The 20,796-nt window shown below is 41.8% G+C and overlaps 1 protein-coding gene across 3 annotated transcripts in view; it reads left to right on the top strand.

The window, feature by feature from the left end:
* The window catches only part of LOC119007873 (transcription factor COE3-like), a 171,386-nt gene that overhangs the window by 40,614 nt on the left and 109,976 nt on the right, over positions 1–20,796 (top strand). For all 3 annotated transcript variants that reach the window (XM_037077812.1, XM_037077813.1, XM_037077814.1), the window contains exon 6: positions 609–677. In XM_037077812.1, coding sequence (XP_036933707.1) covers positions 609–677 — 69 coding nt within the window. The remainder of the gene's footprint in view (positions 1–608; positions 678–20,796) is intronic.

Genomic DNA, 20,796 nt, shown 5'->3' with positions numbered 1-20,796 from the left:
GTGCATGTGTGGGTGGGTGTGTGTGAGAGAGGGGAAACAGGGCTGCTTTTCAAAATAAAAGTAAAAATTTTGGACGCACAGAATTCATAATGATTTCTGAAGTTTCCTGGGAATAGTGATGCAGTCTGGGAGAAATTGGGGAAATTAGAGACAAAAGTTTAAAGTAGTAACTGTGATCAGTTGTTTTGAGTTTAAAAGTTGTTGATTTTCAGACAAATATTTTTATTTTTTAAGTTTTAGTTAAAGTAAAAATCATCTTCAAAAATCAGTAAATGACCTAAAGTACTAGTTATAAAAAGTAAAAGTAGTGTTTAATGCTGCTTGTGTCATATTATATATTTCTATCCATTTTCTTTAAACAAATTAAGTTTCTGTCACAGTCACCTGCTTTATACATTTGTGTTTATTTCCAGATAACTCTATAAATGGTTGTTTCAGTTCATTTAAATATTTACCTTTTAAGAGTGAATTGAACTTGACTGACTGTGATGAATATTCTTGCAGTGTGACTGTCACATTTATTGTAAGATGAATTTGTGTAAAAAGAAAATATTAAAAATATAGTATCTAAAACATAATACAACTCAGTGTGTTGTTCTCTCTTTCAGTCGGTGTTGTGACAAGAAGAGCTGCGGAAATCGCAACGAGACGCCCTCCGACCCCGTCATCATCGACAGGTAGGAGCTCAACTGAGTGTGGCTTCATACCTCAGACACCTCTCTCTCTCTCTCTCTCTCTCTCTCTCTCCCTCCCTCCCTCTCTCTGTCTGTCTGTCTGTCTCTCTCTCTCTCCCTCCCTCTCTCTCTCTGTCTGTCTGTCTGTCTCTCTCTCTCTCCCTCCCTCTCTCTCTCTGTCTGTCTGTCTGTCTCTCTCTCTCCCTCCCTCTCTCTCTCTGTCTGTCTGTCTGTCTCTCTCTCTCCCACACACACACAGTCTTCTGTCTTATCCAAGGAGTCAGCTCAGGTTTGATTTCACATCAGGTGGTCAAAGTGTGACGATGATCTGATTGGAGGTGAACTGATGTTTAAGTATCTTTATAATGGAGGATTCTGTCTTCTGTCCTCCTCTCTGACAGAGGATTTTCTGGGAGTTTGAGCTGAACCCTTTTTTAGTGTCAGTTGTTGTATGTTGATTTTTAGCTCTTTTGCTTCTTTGCATTCACAAATCATCTTCAGTTCTTCCTGTCAGGCTGTTGCTGGTTTCATTTAATTTCAGTGGAAATCTACTTGAAAAGACTTTAAACGTATCACAGGAAGAAAATCCATCACCATTAGTGTTTCAGTGAACTCAGAGGTATGGTGACTGCTTTTTTTTTATGCAGCTTTTGACCATATGTCATGGTCTTCATGAGTCGATGAGACTTATCTACATGATTCTGTTTTTCTCCAAGCAAAAGTTGAGCCTGACAAGACTTTTGGAGGGCAAAATGGAAAAGACCTGCTTCATGACTAACTTTATATATAGAGTAAGCGGACGGTGAGCTCAAACAACTTTTTCTAACATGAAGGGTGAACTCAGCTTGGATTGTTTTGAAGACATTTTCTTGTTTTAGTTTACAAAATAATCTCACCACAAGGTCCGTTCAGCAGCGTTTCGATCGTGTCTTGTGATCTTCAGCAGCAGACTGAGTCAGCCAGTTGTCCTGGAGTTGTAGATGTACACATTTCCATTTCCACCAGGATTTCTCATCCATGTTGGCTCAAAAGTTGAGCTTTTGAGTTCGTTCTTGATGTTGTCAAACAGAGTCATTTTGTCTCTGTTTTTTTGTTAGAGATCAGCTGCTGGAGAGCAAACTGGAGATGGTGTGAAAAGTTGTTTCTTTTAAGTACTACAATATTCTGGTCCTGGAACGAACCATGAGTGATTGAGTGATTTTGACATGAAGATACTCTGACATTCTCAAGTCTCTGCACATTGATACTTAGACTATCATTATAAACTTCTAAAATGTATTTTTTTTATAAGTAAAACATGACAGTCTTGAGTTCTGTTGCTCTGCATCATGTTTCTGTATTTGTTCAAACATCCATCTGATTCTTTTGTTTTTCTCCGTTTCAGTCTTGTTGCATCTCACCTCTTCTTCCTCACCTCTCACTTCCGACAGACGCTCAGCTGTGTGAATTGTTCAATCAACACGTGTAAAATCAGGTTTAAATACTGCAACCCCTCCTCAAACTTCCATTAGAGACGAGCTGGTTTTAATATGACAAAGACAACAGATTGATTTATTGAAGAACTCAGATGATTGATCTGATAATAATGGGATAACAAAAAGAGCCACTTCAATGATTTTTAAGCAGAATTATTAGTATTCTTTTTGCTATTTTTAAGGTAGCTGAGAGATACAACTCCTATTTTAGCATATGTCTATTCACATTTAATCAAAAACTCTCAAAGTATGCTGAATTTGCTGTTAGCACGTCCTGTTTGCAGTGTGCACATGGAAGTACTATCATGGAAGTGCTATCAGATTACTCTGATCCAGAAGTAAAGTTAAAGGTGTGATAATTCTCAGGCAAGTTCTGCACATCTTTCTATGATTTCCAAGAGGATTAACTGACTTTTATTTTATAATGATATAATGATATAGTGATAATAATATACTCAGGTAGTGCATTTCACTCTGGATCTATAGAAATGTGTTTCATGTCTGTGTGTTCTAGATTGGACTAAGTTATGAATCTGAAGAAAAAGTTTCTAAGTGTTTGAAAGGTTTTTATGTATTTTATAACGAGCAGTGATCATGTATTTTTCATCCAATGCTACATGAAATCTCCCGTCGTCCCTCGGTGTGAATATTATCTCCCGACAGCCAATCATACACTTCCAAACATCAGCATCACAATCCTTTATTAACACCACGTTTGTCCTCGCCTTCTAATCCCTCCACTCTCGGTGTCCTTGGAGTCGGCGGCTGTCTGTCACAACGCCCGGCTGTGATTGGCCCGGTTGAGCCAGTGACCTCAGAGGAGGTCTGGAGGGAGGGAGAGGGGAAGGAGAGGGGGTCAGTACAAACTCCATGTTGGCTCGTTAGAGAAGCCTTGGACCGTGGCCAGGACACACACACACACAGGTGATACACACTCATATGTATGAGCACACACACACACAACTTGAATGCATCTATAGAAGAAAATACATACAGTGCACGCATGTTGGTACATGCCACAATAGGACTCCATCAGTGAGTCTACACAGACACACACAAACACACCCACCCACCCACACACACACACACACACACACACACACACACACACACACACACAGTGGTCTGTCCTCTCACCTCCGGCTGTATGTGTTGGTGGTGTGTGTGTTTGATGGGTGTTTTTAGAGGTTTTGTCACCTCTCCGTGTGTTCTGTCACACATGAGATGGACTGTATACATCCAACATCTACAGACGCAAGGCATTGTGGGTGCTGCTGGCAGAGCTTTACAGTGACTCTGAACCATCTTCTGTTTCAAGATGAGGAGGTGAAAGTATGAATATATGTTATTTTGTCATTTCAAATATTGTTGATCATGACATTTAAAGCTAGGGTCTACAAACCTGGAGAGCTAGCGAGTGAGCTATTAAGATTTGAAAGTGGCACCTCCTCCTCAGTTGAGCTCAGCCGCAAGCATGCCGGCCAGGAGTGGAACTGCTGCAACTCACTCGTGAATCTTCGGTGAACGACACAGCCAGCGTGTGGGCGGGGACTCACTTGCCTGCACACAGATAACTGTGAGGACGTGTTTCACGTTCGTGCCATGATTCGTTCATGATTCGCAAACCTACTGCACACAGAGAACTGTCGCTGAGGACGTGATTCACGTACTGTGCTGAAAGTGGCGATGTGTCACTCACTCAGGGCAGAGGAGTTGATTCACGTTCAGTAACCGTACTGCTAAAATTAGTGCTGTGTTGCTAACATCCGTGTAGCATCATGTTAAGTGATTTTACTACATAGTAAAAGTCACTCACATTCGCGAACGTGATTTGCGTCGCTGAATCATGAACTGAATGATGGATCGTTTGGCTGTTTATCAGTTCAGGGAGTTGGAGAGCACTGAATGATTCGGTGAACGGATCTTTTGAACGAATCATTTTAATGAACAGATTCTAGAGATTCAGTTCAGTAAAAAGAACTGCCGTTCCCATCACTGAAAAACACCTGACACTGGAGGTCACCCCCAGATCAAGCTGATACTCAGGAGTGAAGATAAATCACCTCTTTTAAACTGAGCTCTCCTCCCGCCTGTAAACGTCTCTGAATCAAGAGTAGAATCTGATGTGACCGCATGTGTTTATTCCTCCCGAACACGTGGATCTGCACTGACTGTCTTCTCCACAACTGATTGATATTTTATGTAATATCATGAGGAACAGAAGCTTGGAGGTGGCCTGGGCATGTTCTGCTGGAGGTCAGGTTAAGTAAAACATGAAAAGGCAGCAGATTATTCATTGTACTGAACAGGAGGTTTGTTCTGTGCAGATCAGTGGAACTGATTGTGGATTCAACTGTTGAAACTTTAACTTTCCCCTCCTGAAGTATCTGACCGGACTGAACTACAGAGCTGAGGCTGCCAAGTTGTTGTGGCTTTATCCTGCAGCCTGTTACCCTCAGTGTACTGTCACACATCCAGACAGCTCTGTTGTGTTGTTGTATCTGATGTGTTGTTGTGTCTGGTGTGTCGTTGTAATTATCAATTATATCAGTTTGTCTGTAAAATCAGAACAAACTGCTTCTGCTGCTGCTGGAGAATGTCTGAAATCATTTCGCTGTTCCTCTGCAGCTTTAATTAGGACACGACAGGACACTGATACTAGTCCACTAACCCAGGGAATACACACACAGCTATTGTCTGCATATTAATGGACACACACACACACACACACACACACACGCACACACACACACACACACACACACACACACACACACACACACACACACACACAGTAACATGAACACACATATATGTGCAGACACACACTGTCAGTCGTCTTCTGTGATTTACTGCAGCACCACTGGTTTCTCTGCATTTTAGCACCGGTTAAGAAATGCAGTATTTATTATAGTGACCCCCCAACACACACACACACACACACACACACACACACACACACACACACACACACACACACACACACACACACACACACACACACACACACACACACAGTGGTGGGGGGGGAGTTAGGGGGTGGTTTAGTGTGTTTAGTGACCCATCATGCAAATGATGTAGCTCAGTAGCTACAGTAAAGTGGTTTAATGTTGTGAATTCACGTCTCGCTGGAGTAAATCAAACTGACACACACACGCACATGCACGCACACACACATACACACACACACACACACACACTGATCTTTATGTTTTATCTTTAACTCGACGCTCTTTTTCTTTCTTGCATTTTTCTTGTTTTATTTCTCTCCTCCGTCGTCAGATCGTTGGAGGCACATGAACATTTTCTCCATACATTTCTTCATTTGTGACCTCTGACCTTTGACCTCCTTAAGCTGATTGGGTGTATGATTAACAGATTGATCACAGTATTGGTGTGTTTGAGGGTTGTTGGTCCGTGAGAAACATTTAGTTTTGGTTGATGGTTGGTTTTCTATGACATCCATCCCTCTGGCACATTTAAAAAACATCAGACCTCACATTTAACTCTCCAGGGTGAATTGTTAACAACAAACACAGACATATGTATTTACCGTTTATTTAACTGTTACAATTAAATAAAGCTGCAGCAATTCATCGTCTAGTTGTCAACTATGAAATTAATCACCAACTATTTAGATAAGTGAGGAATTGGTATAAAACTATCCAGAAAATGCTGACAAATGTCATCCTCAAATGTCTTGTTTTGTCCAAAATCCAAAGATATTGAAGAAACCAGAAAATATTCATATTTAACAAACTGAAGCAGTGAATTATGGCCTTGATTATACTATCAAGTGTCTTTCATGAGGAGCAGTGGATGAATGATGGAGGGATTTTGGACACAGCTGTCGACTCTGTGAGAGATTTTGCTGTTGATTTTTTAAAATGTCATCTTCCAAAGCTGTGAGCAGCAAAGAACTCCCATCATCCTCCATCGTGCATGAGGATGAACAGAAACCTCAGAGACAGAGATTCCTGTAGAGGGCAGAGAGGACAAATATTTGTGAATAATTGAGTGAACTGATCCTTTAATTCAAAACAATCACAAGCTTCACTCCAAAAAATAGGAACTTCTTTTAGTTCGGACAAAGAGATGCTGTCGCACACTAACAGACGTGTGTGTGTGTGTGTGTGTGTGAATATAAATGTGTGCTGATGCTCTTCTCAGAGGTCGCTTTGTTTCCTCCATTTGCCGGCTAATGGCCAAAATCCTGCCGAGGCAGCAAAAAGCGGAGCTGACGGATCGCCGTAACAGTGCTGTTATTACACGCTAATATTGCAATTAGATGGGTGGACAAGTTGCCCGAGCGGGGCAATAAATTGCCACAGAGTGTCAAGAGTGTACGAGAAGGCCGGGCTCTAATTACCCAGAACACACCTCTCCAGCCTCCCCCTCCTCTGCTGTCTGACCATCACCCTCCTGCTTTAATGGTCATGCCTTACATAGAGGTCATGACCCCCCCTTACACACACACACACACACACACACACACACACACACACACACACACACACAGAGCACCACTTGTTCCTCTAACGCCATTTGCAGCTTAGATGTCATCTGTAGAGAGTTTAGAGTGATGAAGAGCGACTTTTGAACTCCTGGTATTGAACCTGGAGCCCCTGATATCACCAGCCAATCAGTGGGTCTCTCAGAAACACACCCTGTCCCTTACTTTTCTACACAAAGCTAAATAATCAAATATGTCTTTAAATACAGACCTGATATGGTTTTAGTTGTGCTCATGTTTCTGTCAGATTAAACATTAAAACTACATCTCCCAACTGCCCCGCTGCCATCTGAGCAGAATGAAGGGAAACTTAAGAGGCAAATCAAGGCTAAGGGTTTTCAAAACAACCTCTGAGAATTAATCATCATTTGCAAAAAGCAGCTCCTGCACAGTGTCTTTGTCTCACAGTTAAGATGCTTTATCGTCTCCTGGGAGCAGAAAAGGCGCTGCAGAGAGAGACAAAGGGAGGTTTGATTTCAAGACAGGATTCAGGAAGAAACAAATCATTAGCTTTCTCTTGCTTTTATCGGTTCACTCTCCTTCATGTCAGATTTTTATTCTTTTGTGTTTTTATTCTGTTATGTTCTTTAATTCAGTGAGGTCACCTCGATTCATCTGGATACGGATAAGAATAGTTTTGGTGCTAAAAATGAGTCATGGTTTATCACTGGATGTTTTTCCATGTGGCAACGTACACTTCTCCAGACCACAGATTTGTTGAAACGTTAAAGTTAACCTCTGATGGCCCGATTAGAGAAACACTTTGTTAGTGTAAGAAAAAGGCTTTGTCTCAAAATATTTGCTTCTGTCAGCACAAATACGACTGGAAAATGTCCCAACGTCTCTTTGTAAAAACCCTTACAAATGTTAAAAAAAAACCTCAACAGTGATCTCGCTGGGCAGCCATCACTGTAACTTCTTCTTTTTGGCCGTTTAAGACCATAAATATCCTGCAGTGTCCTTTCAGCCTTTGAGGACGACTGTCAGCTGTGGGCGTGGCTTAGACATGAAAACCAGCGAGAGAAAAGATTGTTGGTTTGAAAACAACAATGGGGGCTCCTCCAGATGTTAGCGTAGCTGCTATAGCATCAGTTCCATCATGGTTGTGGCGCTCTCAATCACTGATGATCTGAGTTTTTACGCCAAGTTTATTTTTGGAAGGTGCCTACCTTTCACAGTTTATTACACCGACTCTCCAGGTTGTTTTGCAATATTTGCAAGTCAAACCTCCCATTAATTGATAAAAAAGTCAAAGCTAAGAAGGAGGGAAGTCAAGCACAACTCCCAGGGTGCATTTCACAAACAAACATCCAGTCACACAGCTTTAAACTGATCACATCTTGTCTGTAACAAATCTAAGTCTTTACATCCTCCTCTATAGCTACCATCCGTGTTTTTGGGTGAAATCTCTGGAGATGATTTCAGATAAGGCCTGTTTCACTGTGTGTGTGTGTGTGTGTGTGTGTGTGTGTGTGTGTTGGACCCTATGGAGGGTTAACTCCACAGGGGGGTGGGAGTTGGTAGTGGTGGAGGGGGTTATCTGCCCCTATGGACCCTTCCCAGCAATCGTAGCGAATTGATCGGACGAGCGAGGCCCATCGGAGCCGGCCAGATTAAGAGTATAGATTTACAATAAAAGCAGGACATTACTGGGCAGGCGAGGCTAAAATTGAAAGGGGGAGAGAGAGAGGGTGAGGGGTGAGGAAGTGGGTGAGGCAGTCAGAAGGGGAGGAAGGCCTGGAGGTTGCCGCAGGGGTTTCTGGGTAATTTGAGTTGAGGATGTGGGTGACAGTGGATACACGCCGGTCAACTGCTGCAGCGAGATTTCAGGTTTATGTTGTTATTGAAGGCAACCGTCATCGCCATGATGTGTTAATGTGGATTTATGGCACCGACATGGAACTGTAGAGGCAATGCATCAGGGGTAAAGTGGGATCAGATGTTGATGTTTTATTTCGAGGATGGTTTCTGATAGAAAGATGGGGTCTGACAGAAGGCTCCTGTCAGTCTCTGTTCTGTCCAGCAGGTACAGTGGCAGGCAGGCAGGCAGACAGACAGATGGACAGACAGACAGAGGTCAGACTGGACGCTCCTCACAGACCTCTGATGTCCTGTATCTGGTGTGAATTTGGGGCAAGTTAGTGTTTGAGGTTGGGCTGTAAAATATAGATGGTGGCTGGACGCTGCAGCAGGTGGCCTGATGTTCACACTGAATTATTCACCAACACACACACAGCCACAGCTAAGCACAAGAACACACACCTAGTTTACATCTGATTTTGGGAGCCACCAGCCAGCAGCAACATCACTGTCTTTAACAGACTGTGGTTCACTACTTTTATGTAAAGCCATCATGTGAAACTAGAGAACAACAGGCATCCATTGGTGCAAACCATGTAGGACTGCGTTCTTCATTTCATTTTTAATTTGAATGATCTCATAGCCTTTCATAGAATTATGACAATGATCTTTCTATACGTGTCTTTTCTCATAGGTGGGTGTCTAAAATAAAGACCCAGAAAAGACAGCTGGCTGCACTTCACAAAAGATTGAAAATCTTTCCATCGGTACTCCAGACATGCTTACTCTAAACTTTAGACACTCGGGTCCATAAACAGTCTCAGAATTGCATAAATTGGGTCTGTCTGGAAACGTGAGACATTTTCATTCAGACTTCCAGTGTTCACTTCATTGCTCTTAGACCAACTTTTGAAACTTCACTGTATGAAATGACACATTTTGACCTCTGAGATTATCCCAGCCTCATAAAGCTTACTAAACACAAACTAGAGACTGAAGTCATTCTGACTATGAATGTCTTTTATAGGTATATTGACAATAAGATGGTCTGTGAGTAATTTCCAGAGCAGAAGTGTGGCTGTTGTACTGTCAAAGATTTCCCCCTATTCTTCACCAAATAGACATGAACCTGATCTGTGTTGGGTCTTTAAGCGTTAAAACATTATGTTTCTGATTTGTAAGAATTGTCTTTACTGACAGAAAGAGTTCAGATTCAGCTGAATCAATAAACACCAATCACAACACTAATCAATCCCCATTCTGTGGTCTGCTGGCACATTCAGCATTTCTCTCCTGCAGATCAGAATCAGATGTTCATGTTGATTCATTCATGATGCTTTCTTGTGTTTACTCTTCACTGAACTGTAAATCAGATTTGATTCAAAACATTTGATGCTGTGAGGACAAGGATTTTGTTAGCAGTGTTTAAAAACTCTGAATCTGGACAGAAACAGAAAGAGAGAGAGGAGAGAGGTTAAGAGTCGGCCCTGTTTTTAGAGTCGTGTTTACTTAATGTGACCGACAAGATTAACAAAAATAGGACAGAGGAATGACTGTATTTGTGTGTGTGTGTGTGTGTGTGTGTGTGTGTGTGTGTGTTTGTGTTGCAGCTCTGGGATCAGGTCTCATGACTGACCTCTGCCTCTGTTTCCACTAACTTTCCTCTCCAGAAAACAAGCCTCAGTTTTTTTCTCTGTAGCTCTTTGTTTTCTGTCTGATCGACTACAGAGTTTAGCTTTGTCTCCCAGATGTTCAGGTGTGTGTGTGTGTGTGTGTGTGTGTGTGGTGGAGGTTGGAGATGGGGATGGGTGGAGGTTGTAACCTGTCCCTGTGTCTGGGTGTCTCCATTAGGCCCTGGTGCAGCCGGGGCCTGCAGGGGCCCTCAGGGGCTCAGTCGGGTTTGATGTGATCCAGGGAGAAATGTTCAGTGGCCCGGGGTGCCCACAGCCATTTACCACAGGGGAGGATGGGGAAGGAGGGGGGAGGAGGGGTGGTGTTTACCTACTGTACAGGCATGATGGATGGTGCAGGTGAGCTGGAGGACGGAGGGGTCCACGAGTCGATCCACCTGAAGTCCAGGTTGTTGAGCTGATTTTGGTTTAGTCTAGATCCATCTGATCTGAAATATGGACATGGTGATGTCATGACAGCTGACATCATCATCAGAGGTCATGTGACAATCACACAAGTCTTTGAGTGTTTTCTCCGTGAAACACTAGAAACACTTCTGCATGTTACCGGTGCTCACACTGTAAATGTAAACAAGTTTTAAATGGAGAAAGTAGATATCGTTAATTGTTAAAATAAAATTTAAAAAAAAATAATGCTATAAGATAGAAATAATGAATAGAATATGTTCATAAAACAATATAAGAAACAAATATCTGGATTTATACAGTCAGAAAATCCCTCCAGTGGACACAACAGGCTCTTCCTGTGTGAGTAGATATCGATAATTGTTTTGTCATCCATAATTGTGTCGTGATGTCATGATAGCCCAAACTGAGACACAGTTATCAACCCAATTAATAAATGCAGCTCAGTTTGAAACCATCAACTCTTTTAATCACAACTCTGATTCCATCATTGACCAAATCAAACACGTTGATGTCGTGTTGACTTGGTGTTTGTATTGTCAGTCACTTTGGACAAAAGCATCTGCTTAATGTAAATGATTACGATAATAACTATTGGTAATGTGGATATAATGGCTTTGTAAATAAGTATGAAAACAATGACATCACTTTACTGTAATGAGCCATTAAAACCAGGAGAGGAAGACATTGGTGTCACCAAATAATGATACACAACACTGTACCAGAACGTGTCCCAGTTCAGAGTGGACCAGAACCGAACCCCACTGTCCAATCAGCTGTTTTCCACTTCCTGTTAATTGGATTGAGGAATAAGGGCCAAATGTGATTACATCACCACCTGCAGTTTCGTTAGCCGCCTCAGTGTCAACATCCAGCGGTGCTCAGCTGGAAACACCTCCTCAACATCCCCCACCGCCCCCCACCTCCAACCAAGGTTGGGGCGGGGCGCTCACCAGGGGATCATGGGAACTTTGGGAGCCCTATCGCCCCCCCACTCCCACTACCGCTTCTTCCTCCTTCTTCTTCCCCTTGCCAAATCCCCCTCCCAGCATGCACCTCACCCCCTCAAGGCAAATCACCTTGTTAATCTCAGCACACACACACACACACACACACACACACACACACACACATACATTAACAAACCTGCTGCTGTAAACAGGAGCTTGTATTTAATCCAAAAACTTGCTTGTTTTCTCTTTTTAGCAGCTCTACATTATATATATATTCCCCCAAATATCAAAGTGGGTGCATCAACAGGCTTTTAAGGAACGACGAATTATAGAAATGAACAATAACAGAATATAAATCAATCTTATCAGACTCATACTTGTTACAGGTTTTCTCAGTCACTTTGGTGCTTTTCTCACATCACTATTAACATTTGCACAGCAGTTAGTGCATTTCTCAAAACAATTAGTGCAAACTGCAAAACCTAGTGGATAACCTTCAAAAGCATGTCACTTGCTCAAAATGGATAGTCCATTCCTCAAAACCAAGCCAAACACTGCCAGTGTCATCAAAATGAGAAGTCTTGACACCATTGTTTACGAACAAGATAGTCAAATGGCTTTGTAATGTTTTCATCATGACAGTTTATTCTCTCAGTGTTTCCCAATGCAAAAAAAGGTCAGAACTCGGACACACTTCTTTCTTTTCGCATTGTTTGCAGTCACCATTGAACAAATGCCTTCTCTTGCTGTGGGGTAAAAAGGGGCCCTCTTCCACCTCTGCGAGGTTGTCTTTCAATCCTATGTGGTGCAGAGTAAGATTACAGTAATGTACAATAAACATTTGATATTGTGAGATGCTGGATTACTGTCCAATACTATACATACCTGTTCTCCCTACAAAATGTTTGAATGAATTCACAGTGGTTCTTCCAACATTTGGTTGCACCCTCTGACCAGCCTCAGCCATTGTGAGGCCGTGATTGACAACGTGGTCCACAACTGTAGCCCTAATTTCATTAGGAATATGTGTTTGGCCTCTTCTCCCTCTTGCCCTGTTTTGTCCCCTTCCCCTTCCTCCCCTCATCCTCACCCCTCTTCCATGATGCTTACCATTTCTGTGTCACAGAATTGTGGAAATGGTACAAACTATGTCCTGCTCGGTTCATATATGCTTGCCAAGTGAGTATTCATGGGATTCGTCCCTGAGTGACTGTGAACAAGTGGCTTGTCATTGGTTACAGCTAATACTTCACACACCTCCTCATGAGTGAAAGCTGAAGTTCACCTGAGAGCAATTGTTCAATTTAGGAGACATTTCCGGGAAAAAATGATAAAGAAAGGTATAAAATTTGCTTGACAGAATTTGATAACTGGTTCAAGAATTTTGTATGTAATGACTGAAGCAATGAAATGAAGACTATTAGTTTTATTGGGAACGCCTATTCTGCATCCGTAAGTATAGTTCATTTTGACTGACATGACGTAAGCAAATGATAATGTTACAAAACAGCAGAGAATTGTATGAAAGCAACTGATACATGTCCAAAAGCATTTGCAATTTGCTCAGAGAAAGGAGCAATTGCTACTATGATGTGCACAAATGACTAAATGTTGTGGAGGCTGAACTAATGAGAATTTTCTTTCTTATCTGAGAAAAGCACCAAAGCGACTGAGAAAAATTGTAAATAAAGTCATTGTCAGCACTGATACAGTAGAAATTCAGATATTTAAAGACTAAAAGAAAACAAGCATGCTTTATTGTCCGTGTAGTTTGTGACACACACACCATCACCTGAAAGAATCAGTACCTGACACAGATTACAGGTGATCAAAACATAATCCACAGGCCCCAAATCTACTGCTGAGAATGATTTGTTTTACTAGTTGATATCGATCTTGTCGAAAATGCCACACGAGTTGATGAGTTGATCAAAGAAAACATCAGGTTGATGTTGATAATGCACCACAGTCATGTATTGTAGAGTCATTGTAACCAGCGTCAATGCTGCTCCCACATTGTGAAGTCGGAAGAACTAACTCCCAGCTCAGGGAGTGGGACCGTCCGAGGAGCACCTGAATGCACAATATATCCCAACATGTGGACTAATTATCCAGCTTCCACCTCAACGTTCTGATCATCGTGTCTCTGGATTCCTATGCAGGCTGCTGATGATCTTATAGATCTTATAGATTTTGTCCTTCTGGTTCTTCTGTCTCAGACTTTCTCTGGTGTTAATCAGCTGTGGTGACATCCCAACTCAGATCACTGACGTCTTGTTGTTTGTCTCTTCAAAAACATTTCAAGATTTCTCAGACTTCTTTCTTTGTTTCAAACATGAGCTCTAAACTCATCTTGTATGCAGGTGGTTCTGGATGTCTTCAGGTTCTGTAGGTGAGCCGTGGCCGATGGGGGTGTAGATTTCTGCTGGTGCGTCCGGCCCTGACAGAGGTTGCGTCGGAGATGCCAGCTCTGAGTTCAGTTTAGTCAGTCGGAGCCGTTAGTATTCAGGACATCGACACTGCTCGCTCTCTCTCTTTCTGCCACTCATTCCCAATCTCGCTCGCCCCTCTTCCTCCTGTTAATCACTCGAGTGTTTTCCCAATTAAGAATGCACTGATAACCTTCCATCACACACGCACACTCGCAGCGGTTTAATCAGGAATATGAGTGCGGTGTGGCTAATTAAGGACGACCATCCGTGGGCTCCTGCCTCACCAGCAGATGTGGGGGAGGGGAATGTGAATGTGTGTGTGTGCGTATGTGTGTATCCTTGTTGGTGTGTTAGCAGACGTTTGTTTGGCTCTTCTTCTACTTCCTGTTAGAAGTTAGGATGATCACTGGTGATTGGTTCATAATTGTGCCACCATGTTGGTTTGACTTATTTGGTTGTTTAGTTTGTATTACAGTTTTTTCTGATTGCTAAAACACAATTTTGCAAACTAGTGTGGTTTTATCAAAATACTTAACACAATCTCTGACTCTCTGTCCAGCCTCTAGCAATTTGTGAGTATATTTTTGTTCGCTCCAGTGTAGATATATCTGCTGTGCATATGTTGCACTGACTTATATGGTGAAAAATAATTCAAATAAGTTTCAACAGCATCTGTGTGTGTCTGCAAATATGTCTATGCATGTGAACAATCTGAAGAATTCTCTGCAGAACTATGTTAGTATTATGGCAAAGCATTCTAAAGATACGAGTGCTTTTCATTATGCCCAACAGTGTGTAGTTCGTTAGACAAGAATCTGTAATATGACAGAGAGTCCAGTGTTTTGTGTTTTGAAATGGCAAACTTGTGACTTTATGTCAGATTGTTGTGTCTTATGCAGAGAACTGTGTTCAGTGCATTTAAAATGTGCCATTTTGAACTGCAAAATGTGTGTAAAGCATAAAATGTGTTTAAAGTTTTGGAGACTTGAGAAGAGGTTTTGCTCTCTGTGTGTCAATTTAAATATTGTGTTATGCATGTCACTTTAGTGTGTTCGCAACTGGAAAAAACTGTAATGTGGATATTTTTACTCACATTAGTTACATTTTATTTGATATTTTCTTGCTTATTTTAATTGAAGCATTTATTAAAACCGGTTCACAGATTTTTCTGTCTCAGTTTGTTGGGATCTTGTGCCTGCAAGGTGTTGAGGTATGGGTCATAAAAAAAGGTGTAAACCAGGTGTGATACACACAGCATGGCTGAATAGTTTAATTCTTAGAAAATTGATTAGCGATTATTTTGATAATTCATTAAAAATGTTTTTGTCCAGATGTAACTGGATACATTCTGGGTCCTAATGAGAATAATCTTTAGTTTTGTCTTCAATAATAATAAACTGAATATCTTTGAGTTTTGAACTATCAGGTGGACAAAACAGCACATATGAAAGAGTCGATATTATTATTATTATTATTAAATCTCTTTTATTGACTTGACAAACACAACATTTATAAACTCCTGTACAGTTGGGACGGTAGGCAACTGAAAAGTTAGTTTGCAATGCAGCCATAAACACAGAAGAAGAAGAAATATATTAACATTAAATCATTTATCTTTGGTCACAACTTCTGAACTTTTCTTACTGCAGAGAAGAAACCTGTAAAAATGAGACATCATCTTATATCTTTAAATGGACTAAATGATCAGTCAGTTCAAGGTGATCCTGGAGAAAGAAACTAGATTTAGATTTTTATTCTTTCTAGTACATCAAAATTACTGATGCTTAGTGTTATCGGAAGTGTTTTTAACCACCTCTGAATTACACTCATGATCTGCTATCTCTCACCAGAATCAACTACTGCACCTTTAATGAGATAACATGTAGGAATTCTGCATTAAAATGACTGAATTTGACTCGACCTTTGTTCAGCATGTTGCTGAACTGTGTACTTGCACCCCAAATTATTCCTTGTGGTAACGTTTGGTCGTCTGTCGCTACAGCTTCCAGGAGAGAGTCAGAGTATGAGGGGGGAAGTCTGACAATGAGACAAAACATAATGTGAAGAAAACTTTAAAACACATATTAATACATAACACAATTCACATACTGTGTGTTGAATTGAAACAGATATGAGGGATGTGTGTGAAGCATGCAGAAGGATACAGTCATGAACAGAAAAGAAAGATTCTCCACTGAAGCTTTGTTAACACAGAGGACAGAAGGAAATATTATTAACTAAATTATTAATGAATACATATTTTATATTCAAGCAGTTTCAGACGTTTAACCCCAGAAAACAGACAAACACACAACCTGAGGGGAGAGAGGGGGAGAGAGAGTTTCTTTGTGTGGAGAAAATAATAAATAAACAATGCTGTGTGTGTGTATGTGTGTGTGTGTGTGTGTGTGTGTGTGTGTGTGTGTGTGTGTGTGTGTGTGTGTCTGCGGTGTGAAGAGTGAAATGTGAGGCGGGCGAGTCCAGACACGACGACAGCAGGAAGAGAGATGGAGAGATGGGTGAGGGGAGGGGGAGGGGGAAGTGTGGCTGGACAAATGGGGGGAGCTGATGGTGGGGGGGTGATGGAGGGGTGAGAATGAGACAGTTGTGGGGGAGACGATGAGAGGAGGGCAGATTAACAGGGTATTGATTTCTATATAAAGATGGAGGGATGTGATATGGGGGGAGGAGGGGGAGGCAGGGGGGACAGGAGTCACAGGAGGAGAGGAGGTCGCTGGGGAGGAGAGACAACGGTTTGAGTTACATAATGACCAAGACACCCATCTGTCTGTCTGTCTCCTCACCTGTCTGTCTGTGTGCCTGTCTTGAATTTGAGCTAACAGGAGGTGAGTTCAGGTGTGTTCAGGTTCTGTGCCAGTCACAAAGTGAGTGGACTGTGTCCATCTAACTTTTATGCATGTCAACTCTGAGTTGAGTGGAGTGCACTTTGTCAAACTTCTCTGTGTTCAAACTAAGAGCTGAAAGTATCTCTTAAAGGTGTGTCCAGGTGTGTCCAGGTGTGTCTAGGTATTGTCCCAGTTGGAAGATGATGTAAACTAGAGATTGAGGCCATAAACTCTGTAGGAAACTGTTCATCAAGGTAATAAATCAAGTGAGAATTCTGCTCATTTTCTCATAAGCTTACATACAATCAGACTTCTGTTTGAAACCAGTGGAGTCGCCCCGTGCTGGACATCAGTGAGACGGCACATTTAAAGCAGTCCAGCACTGGATTCACTTTTCAGACCCAGAACTGCCGTCCATCAAAGTGTCAGTGCGAGCAGCAGGAGGAGGATCATGTGACTGAGAGTGTTAGTTCACTGTTAGCACACAGTTAGGTTGAGTTTTATCAGTCTTCTCTGGTTACCTTATTACTGCAGGATTAGCCCTGTTAGCGAGGCTAATATTAGCTTTCTGTCTTGAGGATGGTTGTATGGGTCCTGCTTGGGTGAACTGACCCTTAACAGTCTCCTCCCTACACTTCTCATACTCAGTCACTTTATATAATTATACACACACACACACTCTCAGCAGCAGCTCTGAAGCATGACAGAATGTGTTTCTACCTGCCGTATGGAGCCGTGTAATCCCTTTGCACCACAGTGGGTGTCCATCAGCTCCACCTCAGCGCAGAGGCTAAACACAGCCTGTGTGTTTGTGTGTGCGCTGGTGCATTATGGGTGTGAACTCAACATGCGAATGGAGGAGGCAGCGTCATCCATATTTGATGTCACAAAGCTGAACACACACACACTGAAACATTGTGCACCTTTTTGTTGTGTCAGATGTTTACTGACGTTTTCTTTAGATTCACTGTGAGATCTGAACCTGGAGGGAAACTCTGACGTCTGATCGCCGTCCTCTCTCTGACTCTGTTCACTTTACAAATCCTGATTAACACATTCACTGGGTTTTAAATGGATAACTTTAAAAATACACACATATGTTGTAGAAATGCACAGTGATTAGATGCTTCAGTGATTTTTCTTCTTCTGTGGTTTACACTGTGTAAATTGTCTCACCTGTGTGACCAGGATTGATACTAAAACAAATTATTGGTAATCAAGGTGACCAATTAGATGTGATTTGTTAGTTTGTAGACATTTATTCATAGTATCATTTTATTTCTATTCAAGTTAGCCAGGAGCTAAACGGCAAGTTTACTGAGCAGCTTTCAGTGGAATGAACTGGGCTCCTCCTGCTCTCACTCTCACAAGTGATCTTAATGTTACATCAGTGTTTTCACACCTGGATGACCTGAGGACAGGTATGGAGCTCTGTTTCGGGATGATATCGTGTGTATGTAAAATAACTGATTGTTATTGAGGACAGATTATTTAAACTGCTTTTTGATTAATCCTGATTCCAGAGGCTACGACATCCTGTGTCAGCAGACCTTCTCTTTCACTGAACGTCTTTACTGTAACACACAACCACAGGTAGATCACTCTTCACCTAGAGGCTGTGACACACACTTGTCTTCTGTCTGGAGGCCAATCAGAGAGAGGAAAGAAAAACAGAAACACAACACAGAAAATCTCAACAGATATAAAGACACTGAACGAGTGACCTGCAGCGCAGAGAGGCTTCTTTAACCAGAGTTTAGAGGAACAAAACATTGAAGCTCTCACTAAAATCACATTTACACACAAGCACACACTTGGCTACACACTCCTGTACACACTCCTGCACAAATTCCTGTACACACTCAGGTACATACAGGTACAACTCCACCTTCTCTGTGTGTTTGTTCAGTGTTACAAACTGTTGCCAAACAAACAGCTCCACAGTTTTTTTCTGTGAAAGCGTGAAAACAATCGAGCAGCTGAGCTGAGCTGCATCCTGCTGCTGCATACACACACACACGCACACACACGCAAGCACGCACACACACACACACACACACACACACACACACACACACACACACACACACACACACACACACACACACTGCAGCTCACTCACCCACAACACAAATCAATACCAATTTATAATTCAGGATTGCTGGAGTTTGGGTTTTAGGGCAGCCTGGCTTCCAGCCTTCATAAATATTACAGTGTTATTGACTTGATCTCAATGAATTGGAGATTTTCTTCTTCTGCGTTTTTTTTCTCTTCATACCCCCCCGCCTCCCTCCTCTTCTTTGGGTGTTTCTGAGGAATAAAGTCTTCTTTATTTATTCTCTTTGAGTTGGAGATGAGACGACTAACGAGAGATAACGTGGTGGCTAATAGCCGATGGACGGGCTGAGACCCTCCTGACTGACCCCGCCCTCACCCCAACACGCACATACACACACACACACACAAACTGCAGCCTTGTCCGGTGATTCGTTAGGCAGAGCTGAGACAATATGTTGACCTCAAATATGAACAAAGACGTCCTCGTGTTGGACAGTGATCACTAGAATCTGTGTGTGTGTGTGTGTGTGTGTGTGTGTGTGTGTGAATTCAGCACCATTTGACTGATTATTTGATTGCCGGTTACCGATTGACTGATTTATTGATTTTAGAACCACAGACTAACATTCATATATCACTTACACAAGTATAACACACATACATTGGAAACAGTGCAAAATACACACCAACAAGTACACACTTGTACCCAAAATATACTCACATACATACACACGGTAACACACACAGATAAACACACAAGTACACAAACGTACACAACAATAATAATACATTTTTGTATTTTTTTGACAGGACAGGATTTATCCAGAGTCCTCTCTTCCTCGCCCTCCACTTCTTCTCTTCTCTTCCTCCCTCCCCTCCTCTCCCTTCCCCTCCCCTCTCCCCCACCATACAGTAAAGATGGAAGTATTGATTTTCCTTCTGACCACCAGCACAGTTTTCTTATTTTTGTCTCATCTGATCCTCCTGCTGAGAGACACTAATGATGGACAGACAGAGTGTGTGTGTGTGTGTGTGTGTGTGTGTGTGTGTGTGTGTGTGTGTGCCTGTTTCAGTTATATCCCAGACTCTGTCGAGTGTCAGAGGTGTCAATAAAGTAATAAAGTTCAGGAGTATTTTGCTGCTAAATGTAAAGTCCCTAAGGACACACAGATAAATCTGCTCATCTTCCAAACAACAAGTGTCCTTTACTGTACTGTACTCTGTACTGTGATGTACTGTTTTCTCTGAGTTATTTACATTAATGAGTAAACCAATCAGCGGCTGAATGTCAGAACAGGGTTGATTTTTGGCTCATGTTTCTGCACTGGTTAGAGACAATAACACAGGTGTCAAAAGTTCAGCACCTATTTGTTAATGATCACATTTAACAGGAAGTCAGGTTGACCCATCTCATGGAAACAGTCACTGGCACCTGAGAGCTTCCCTCTGATTTAGGAATAGATCTATTATCGTCTTGGCCGATGATCAGTGTCTGCGACTTAACTGCAGAATGTATTATTGGTTACTGACCTCCTTGATTTCATGGTTCCACCTGTCAGCTGTTTGAAAGGAGCGCACAAGCTTTCCACACCTACAGTTGGACACAAGACATTATAAATATATCAGGATACAATTACACCGTTCAGCATGATTGTGATTCACAAGATATTCATCAGAATATTCTTAACACTTGCTGTAACACTATCAGTAGAAAATCGTGTTGGGACACTGAGGGAGGGAGATTGTCGCCATTCTGGGGGGGTATTCTGGAGGGGTAGAGGGAAGTGGATATGACTTGTTTTATTGCTGTCTTTGAAATGTACCATGCCCTTCTCTTTTGAAAAAAAACAAAAAAAAACAATTGATCACAAAAAAAAAAGAATATTCTTAACACTTTAAAAATAGAAACCTGAAATTGCAAACAAACTGGAATCACTGTAACTTGACAT

Source organism: Acanthopagrus latus, chromosome 18 (genome assembly GCF_904848185.1).
Source record: "Acanthopagrus latus isolate v.2019 chromosome 18, fAcaLat1.1, whole genome shotgun sequence".
Lineage (NCBI taxonomy): Eukaryota > Metazoa > Chordata > Actinopteri > Spariformes > Sparidae > Acanthopagrus > Acanthopagrus latus.
Note: the sequence above shows the minus strand (reverse complement) of the source record. Positions and strands in the feature narration are given on the sequence as shown.